This window comes from Alligator sinensis, unplaced genomic scaffold (genome assembly GCF_000455745.1).
Source record: "Alligator sinensis unplaced genomic scaffold, ASM45574v1 scaffold1542_1, whole genome shotgun sequence".
Classification (NCBI taxonomy): domain Eukaryota; kingdom Metazoa; phylum Chordata; order Crocodylia; family Alligatoridae; genus Alligator; species Alligator sinensis.
The window spans coordinates 859334-867844 of record NW_005842452.1 but is presented as its reverse complement, the minus strand read 5'-3'; the positions used below and the strand labels follow the sequence as shown (position 1 = coordinate 867844).

Genomic DNA, 8511 nt, shown 5'->3' with positions numbered 1-8511 from the left:
TAAACTCCTGACATCCCTGGGAAAACGCCAGCTCTTCGTTTCCACTGTTTCGCACTCCAGAAAAGCCAAAGAGCAGCGTTTTGTTGCAAAGAACGCAGGAAGCCCACCACGATTTGAACTTTACAGGCTTCTCTTGCAGATCCTATTTGCACACCTAGCAGTGCGAACACTGCTCGGTGCTTGGCAGCGCACCCTGCAAGGATCTCAAGGCACCCCGGTTAAGAGTCGCGGCCTTAAACTCCCTTCAGGCAGGAGCACAAGTGCAGGACAAGGAGCTTCTGCATGTGACCAGTTTCAATGAAAGCCACTAGTAGAAAAAAAAAACAAACCATAACTTTTTATGGGGGGGGGAAAAATGGGTCATAATGGGGAAAAAGGAAGAAAAAGGTCATTTGCATATATTTATAGGCAGAGGGGGGCGTGGCCGGTGTTTTTTCCTGTGCGCCATTTCCGCTTCCGCTGCTGCGGCTTTCACTTCCGGCTGGGAAGGTTCCGCGCGCTGCGGCCGGTTCCGCTTCCGGCGAGAAGCGCCTGAGGGAGCTCGGCCCGGCCTGGCCGCGCCACTCGCAGGTACGGGCCGCGCCCCTCGCTCGCTCGCTGCCGGGCTCCTCCGGGGCTCGTCGGGCCTGCTCGTCCTTGGGCCACGGGGATAGGTGGGGTTGCTTCGGTGGCACAGCTTCAGGTCGCTGTCCGCCCAGAGCCTGGCAGGGAGCTTTGCCCTCGTGCTGCGTGTGGGAGCCTGGGCAGGCTGGTCAGGGGCAGCAGGAGGTTTGAAAACCTTTGATTCTGCTTCAGTTTGCTAGCTGGGAAAAGCGAGGGTCTGTTCTGGACCAGAGGTTTTGATGCTGGCACCGACTCTCAGGTTGCATGCAGGGTGTTTGCAGACGTAGTCACTGTGTCCTTTTTTTCCCCCTCCCTGCCCCCAGAGGTTGCATCGTCCGTGTCCGGGATGTGAGCAGCCTGGAGATGGGTGAGTGAGCGAGCGTGTTCCCTCCGTGCCGGGTTGGAGGGTTTGCGCTGCCCGATGTGCGAGCCCAGCGGGGAATATCGTTCAGCCGCCGGCACCCGCTGTGGACCTTGCATCCGCGTAACGTCGCCTAAAGAATCGGTTGAATGAGCGGCTACCGAGAAACGTCCGATCAACATGTTAGTCTCTCGCGTTTTCTGAAGGAGTAAAATGTGCAGGAACCGACGTTGCATCTGCCCATGGTTTCTCTGTCTGTAATTATGGTGTATTGTAGGAACGGGTTTCATTTGAATGTGCGGTGCTTTTTTTCTGGTGTTCATTTGTTTTTTTCCCCCTTGTGGTGATGTACGTTGGTAGGATCAGTATCAAAGTGCTGTTGCAGTTTGTCGCAGAGACGCAAAGGGCAGGACTGCTAAAAGGGTATACATTGGTGAGAAATGTGTTGAAGTTCAAGGGATGAAGTGGGTAGGAGTGGAGAACTGAGCACAGGAATATAAGACGATAAAACACCAGGTGAGCGTGAGATTGAGACGCCTTCAATTTCTCTCAATAAGGCTTGCATTTCTTCACGTGAGCCTTGCGCAGACTAATCGCTTCCTTGTTCTTAACAAAGTTTCCTGATATTCAGCCTGTTTCACTTCTCCTGGTTCTGTCCCCTGGCACCAGTCTGAAGCTTCCTCTCTCTTCCTGGTGTTTACCTCCTGTCTGTAGTGCCTGGAGGTTCCTCCTGAGATTAGGACCTTTGTGTTTTAGGAGTATGATAAAATAGAAATGAAATGATAGGGAGGAGGGAGCAGAGACTACGAGAGATGCCCAGAGTTTCACAGGAGGTCAGTGACGGAGCCAGGTATAGAATTGAGGACTTTGCACTTGCAGCTCAGTGCTTGAGACCGTTGCTTGTGTCCTGGTGTGTACATGGTCTTTGGCCATGTCATTACTTCAGTGTGTTAGACGTTAACGGCTTTCTTGCCTCTCTCCTTTCCATGCTGCTCGAGTGTGTGGGGAGCATCCTGTGGGCGGCCATGGACACTGTCTGTTTCCTCAGATGAGTTTGCTGATCCTATGAGGATGGATGCCGGAGATGCAACCTTGGCTAACCACGGCTCCACGTTCAAGGCCTTCCCACCATCACAGAGGGCAGTTTTGGGGGATCAGCTTTCGCTGCCTGGAACCAAGGTTTGGGAGCCATTCCTTTTCCCTTCTAGCAGTTCAGGCTGCTCATGTGCATTGCCGGGACGCATATCCTTGGTGAATCCAACTGGCTCTTAACCTCTTGAGGCACCAGCATTGGCATTTAAATCAAACCCCACGGTTCTGCCTTGATGCTTGCCAAACCCCTTGCCACTGGTTAAATGTGTGGTGTCCCGCGGCCTCCTTATGCTGACCAGTTTTCTCCTGCTCTTCCCATCTGTCTGCCAATCTGTTACAAGCTGCTGGGGGGCAGGAACTGTCTGACTTCTTGGTATGTTCATGTAGCACCTGGCATAGCATATCTCCAGGGGCTCCCACAAAGCAGATGATGCATGGTAGTGGTGCATGTTAGTCCAAATTCAGGCACTTTGCACATTTCAAAATCGTGGTCTTTTTACTGTTTGGACTGTCATGATGCTTGTACTCAAGCCCTGTTCTGCCAAGTGTCATTTGAACCTCACTAGCCAAAAGATGACATCTTCTGATGAAGTCCACTATTGCCTATGAAAACTGATGCCTCTCTGAACCAGTTAGTCTCTAAGGTGTCACTCTGCTTTGCCTTCTGCAAAGAGCTTGCAATCTGGGCATACTCGGCATAGGAAACTGCTTGCCTGTGTACATGCATGCGAATGACCTCTCCTCCATAGAGGCTACACTTGTGCATACTTGCCTGTGGGTATGCACGTACAAAATCTTCAGGTTGGCAAACCTGTCCGTGAGTGCATCCTGTGGAAGCTTAACAAATGGGGGGACATCCTCTTGACACCCCTTTTAAAAGAACTGTGCAGTTTTACCAGAAAATATACTAGCCCAGGTATGAAATCTACTTGCCTGCTCTGTGCAGTGAGGAGAAAATGAGTAGTTGGCTCCCTTCATTATCTCCCAAGGGTACAATTTTGCCAGGCAGCTGGGAGTAGATAGTTAACAATTTGCCCTCTTGTCAGACAATCTGTGGCTTCATAAGGCATGATTGAGCTATGATCACATTGCTATAAATTAGTACCTTAAAAGCTGTTGCTGTTGTGTAGCTTATGGCATGCACTATAGGTAGTTTTCATATAAAACCGGTCCTTGGCAGGTCATAATCCTGATTTTCATTTTGTTTTTTCATTTAGTTTTCACCAAACAAGCTTGGCAATTCGGAACAAGCTTTCACGTGTCCAGCTGGAGATGCGTCGTGCAGCCCGAGTTACTACCCAGGTAAGGCACTGTGGCTTGGTTTCTGATCAGGCTCACAAAAACTTCCTTCTTGTCAGTGCTCCTGCTGGGACTTAAAGCCAGAGGTTCCTCTGCTCAGGCTCAGACCAACCACCATATTTGAGGTCAGGAAGGAATTCTACCCCATGGCACGAATTGTGAGGGTTTTTGCCATCCTCCGTAGCAGGGGGCATGGCCTCTATCTGGGATCTCTTTTGCATATATTAACAGTTTTTTATAGAAGGACTTTGGCAGCCATTGTCCCTCTGCTTTACCTGTGGCAGGTTCAGTTATGTCTTGTGTTGGGTCAGGGTTTATGGTAGTATATTAAGTACAGTTTACATTATGGATTTGTATGGGATGACTTAGATAGGGCTGATCCTGCCCCAAACAAGGGGTTGGACTAGATGTGACCTCTGAAGGTCCCTGGTTCTGTGATTCCTCAAATGATGGTAAAAATGCTCTTGTGAAAATAAAGCTGCTGCTTTTCTCTCAAATATCCTTTTTGGCTGAAATGCTAAAAGGGATCTTGAAGGAAAGGGATTTTGGATTCATAGTTGACTCCAAGACGAATGTGAGTCGTCAATGTGACAAAGTGATCAACAAGGCTAACCGCACTTTATCATGCATTAGCAGATGCATGACAAACAGGTCCAAGGAGGCGATGCTTCCCTTCTACGCGGCATTGGTCAGTTGGAGTACTGCGTCCAGTTTAGGGTGCTGCACTTCAAGACGGATGCGGAGAATCGGGAGAGTTCAGAGGAGGCCACTCGTATGGTCAGAGGCCTGCAGGCAAGGCCCTACGAGGAGAGACTGAGGGACCTAGATCTCTTCAGCCTTCTCAAGAGAAGGCTGAGAGGTGATCTTGTGGCTGCTTATAAATTCATCAGGGGAGGGCAGCAGGGAATAGGAGATGCTCTGTTTAGTAGCGCACCCCTGGAATAACTAGGAACAATGGCCACAAATTGATGGAGAGCAAATTTAGGTTGGACATTAGAAAGAACTTCTTCACAGTAAGGGTTGCCAGAACCTGGAATCACTTTCCAAGAGGGGTGGTGCTCTCCCCTACTCTGGGAATCTTTAAGAGGAGACTGGACAGGCATCTAGCTGGGGTTGTCTGACCCCAGCGCTCTTTCCTGCCCAGGGCAGGGAGTCGGACTCAATGACCTACTGAGGTCCCTTCCGACCCTAACATCTATGAATCTATAAAAGGGTGTTATGTGCCCAAGTGCTACTGAAATTCAGTGCCCATGTTCCTCATGCTCAGTCTCAAATCAGAGCAGAGCTGAGGTGTGCTTTGGAGTGTTAGGATAACATTTTGCAGCCATATGAATTGTGTAGCCTGGGGGTGGAGGGTGCAGATGTGGTTACTGCAGCATTAAAACCCCGGTCTTGCAAGCTCTTTCACTTGTCCGGTCTCTGTGTGCAGACGGCCTTGCTTGAGGCATGCGATACCTGAGGTCTTCTGGTGTTTGATGCTACACTGTTAGGAGGCACAAATGTGGTTCCATCCTTACTGCTTTAGTGTTTCTCTCCATGCAGAAGTTCCATCCTCAGAGAGTTACCGAGCACCAACAGAGCCTCAAATATTTGGACTAAGTGCCAATGGGCAGTGGAGGGTTCCCAGCCTGGGTCCCGCACTTCAGAAAGCTAGGACGAGCCGGGGCTCATATCTCGAAGCCCGCAAGACCCCAAGGTACGTCATGTTCTCTCTCACTTGGGCATGGGGTCCTTGGTCGCTTAATGGTTATGTCCCAGAGGTTGTACACTGGCTGCACATGCTGTCAGCCTGACTTCCTTTTCATAACAGCCACCAGTCAGTAAATGGTTTTGACAAGCTTCAGCATTGTATAGAATGAGCCGATTTAGTGGCTAATGAACTCACTCTCACTTTTCGTAGCCCAAGGCTTACCTGAGCTCCTGGCTGCATCTGGCAGGTCTGTCTGATAAGATTCTCTCTGCAGCCTAACAGCCTAGGGGAGAGGGTTTCAGAATGATTGCTGTTAGTCTAACCATTGAAGCGAATGACAAAACCAGATAGGCCAGTCTTAGTCCATGCAGTTACCTTGTCTGTGTATACGTAAGCTATTGCGTTTTCCCAGTCTAGTTAAAGCAATGTACGAACTGGATTCATAGTGGTGGCTACCACTTGAATTAGCTCAGTAAAAAATGAAATACTTCTATGAAAACAAAACTCCTGACTTCTAAAAGCAAAGGGAATTCGTTTGAAGTAATTATTGAGTTCCTGTCTGAATTGCCTTGTGAACTAATTAATTATTCCCAGAGGCAGAGATGAGCAAAGTGTGTGTATAGGGGGGGAGAATTACCTCCGAGTGAGAAGGCAGTTCATGACTGTTTGATGGAAGATTAAGTTCATCATAGATGTGTTGAGCCTGCATTGAAAATCCAGAAACTGGATGTGCAGCGCTTGCCTTTTTGTTGTCTTTTGGGCCTGTAGAAAATCCTTGTGTGGCAGTTGCTGTAAAAATAAAAATAAGGGAGATCACACTCGGAGAAGGATTTCCCCCCCCCGTGTGTTGCAAGCACAAAAATGTGCTGTGCCGTACTGCAGGTGGAAGAAGGTTGGCAGTATGTGGAGATTATTTTAAAGGAACAGTTTTCGGGCTGTGGGTAGGGGGGAGAGGCTGGTGCAAAGGGGACTGACCCAGAAGATAAATGAAAGGGGCGTCTTACTAGTGTGAGCCTAGCACAGATCACACTTGGCATGGCACTCATCTGTCTCAAACTCCCCTGGCCCCCCTTTGTTATCCTATGTGAAATGGAATAAAGATATTAACACAACATACCTGCAAGCTAGGGCAGCCTTGATGGCTCCAAGGGGGAACTCAGGTGCAGGAAGACTCAATAACTTGCCTAGACTAGTCCTAGACTAGTGCCCAATGCCAGCACGCTACTTTCCTCAATGAGCCACGAGTTGCTTAGCTGCCAGCTGCAGAACACCTGCATGTTTTATCCCGGGGCTGGGATTCTTCCCATCAGATGGTTTTGCAGCCATTTTGTGGCATGAGAGAGTCCAGCTGCTTTACTGAGGTGGCCCCATCAAGATCTCCTCCAGCTCCAGTTTCTTTGTTGTGTTAGTCAAAGCCACGGTGCCCTCTGGCGTTCGAGCTTATGAGCTGTCCCTGAGCAGCAGTTGCTCCTAGCCTTTACTCTTGGCTTTGAAACTGTAGCTCAGTGGTAGAGCACTTGCTTTGCATTGCAAATCAAGGGAAGCGATTCTCCCGCTCTGTTTAGCACTGGGGAGGCCTTGCCTGGAGCACTGTGTCCAGTTCTGTGTTCTACGATTCAAGAAAGATGTGGGCAAGAGAAGACTGAGGGGGGAGATTTGATGAGTCTTTAAATACCTGAAAAGTGATTATAGAGAGGATAGAGATGGGCTTTTCTTTGTCGCCATAGGGGCAGGACTAGGAGCAATAGCCTCAAGCTTCAGCAGGGGAAATTTAGGTTGGAGATGAGGAGGAACTTTCTGACTCTGAAGCTGGCCACGCACTGGAACAGGCTACCTAGAGAAACTGTGGAATCTCCGTCCTTAGAAGCTTTCAAGAGCAGGTTGGACAGACACTTGGCTGGGATGATGTAGTCGGGAATGATCCCGCCTTGAGCAAGGTGCTGGTCTGGATGGCCTTGCGAGGTCCCTTCCAGCCCAACTTTCCTGTGATCCTAAATGCAAGCTTCTGATCATAATTGGATGGCCTGCTATTTTTTACAAGAGATCAAAAGCTCTTTTCAGGGGTTTTCTGTTTGGTGATGGTCAAAAGGCTCCTCTGACATCAGTAGTACTAAATATGTTCTAACCCTGCCCTCCTGCCTGTGCCCAGGCTAGGCAGGGCCTCTACACATCTAAGTGCTTTCCTAGGCTCCTTGCAGAGAAGTCCCAGGAAGTAGAAAATCCTCTTTCCTGCTCTACCCTCAGGAATCCATTGCTCCCTGACTCCATGCAGGACCCTGACCAGAGGGTCCTATTCTACACAGGAAAGAAAGGGGAGAATAAAGGGAATCCAGCCTCTCTGTCTCCTTGTGCTCCCAGCTTCTTTCCAGGGTTGAGGCAGTGGTGGGAGGGAAAAGTTGGTGCCTTTGAGTAACGCCTTTATAACAGGCTAATCTCATGTTTTCTGCTTTCCACAGTGGGTCATCCAATAGCTTTGTAGGAAAGTCAAACCATCATTGTCATGCATCTGCCTATGAGAAAACCTTCCCAATCAAACCTGTTACGAGCCCCTCGTGGAGCGGCTCATGTCGTCGGAGCCTGTTGAGCCCAAAGAAGATCCCCCGGAGGTTCATCAGCACTGCAGAAGAGGTATGGAAAAGCAAGGGAAGACCTATGTATTGAATACAATGGCACAATGGGATGCATAGCCCTTGCCAGCCTCAGGAGGCATAACGAGGTTTGGCAGGGGGGTGTTCTATGGGTTTTAAAGACTAGTGCTACAGCCCGCCTTGGTCCAGACCCTCCCCAGTCATGTTCCTTTTAGAAACAAAGACATGTAGAACAGTTTCACCTGCCTTGGTCTGGCTCCACAGTAGGCACACAACACACACATCTCTGGTTGTGGTGGCAGTGGCAGCAGCCTGGCTGAGAGAGATGAGAGAGATTGAGGCAGCAGATTTCAGTCTGGTGGAGCCATGTGCTGGAACTGAAGGAAATTCACATGGGAATCGATCACAGAACATTATAATAACTCCATGTGTACTCCTCAAACAGGTGCTGTTAGTTCACTGTTAAAACAGGTAGAGGTAGACATGCATTATCCCAGATTTGGAAAAATAAGACTGTGCAATGTCTGCTTTTAGTTCTTCAATGCCGCTCTGTTCTGACTGATAAAAAAAAATCAGAAGCCTCGTCAGAGAGGAGAGAAAATACTGTTGGTTTAGAGCTGGGTGATTCCACAATCTATTTCAGTCAGTTGGGTCCAACCCTCTCTTTCAGCGCAGCAAGGTTTTCACGGTGCCTTTATGCCTCCTTTTAAAGTACTTTCTGTAGGAAAAGCACATTGCAGTAGTTAAGTGCTTCTCAACCCAGGGTGCTGCCACATTCAAAGTTGTGGAGGGGTGCCCTGAGTTAGGTCGAGAAGCACTGCCTCAGAGTCCCTGTACCTCATAGCTTTTGTCTCTGCTCCTGCTCACTCAGTGTTGCA

The 8511-nt window shown here is 49.1% G+C and overlaps 1 protein-coding gene across 8 annotated transcripts in view; it reads left to right on the top strand.

Moving 5' to 3' along the window:
• The first annotated feature begins 462 nt into the window (after window positions 1–462).
• The window catches only part of SENP1 (SUMO specific peptidase 1), a 29136-nt gene continuing 21087 nt past the window's right edge, over window positions 463–8511 (top strand). For 4 of the 8 annotated variants that reach the window (XR_003095697.1, XR_003095698.1, XM_025212274.1 and 1 more), the window contains exons 1-6: window positions 463–570; window positions 927–970; window positions 2013–2143; window positions 3274–3358; window positions 4898–5051; window positions 7502–7673. Coding sequence is in view for 6 of the 8 variants with exons in the window: in XM_025212274.1 (XP_025068059.1) it covers window positions 967–970; window positions 2013–2143; window positions 3274–3358; window positions 4898–5051; window positions 7502–7673 (546 nt within the window). In the remaining 2 variants the exon portion in view is untranslated. Of the gene's footprint in view, window positions 571–926; window positions 2144–3273; window positions 3359–4897; window positions 5052–7501; window positions 7674–8511 lie in introns of all 8 variants that reach the window. The other 4 variants (XM_025212277.1, XM_014523166.2, XM_025212275.1 and 1 more) reach the window with 4 other exon arrangements.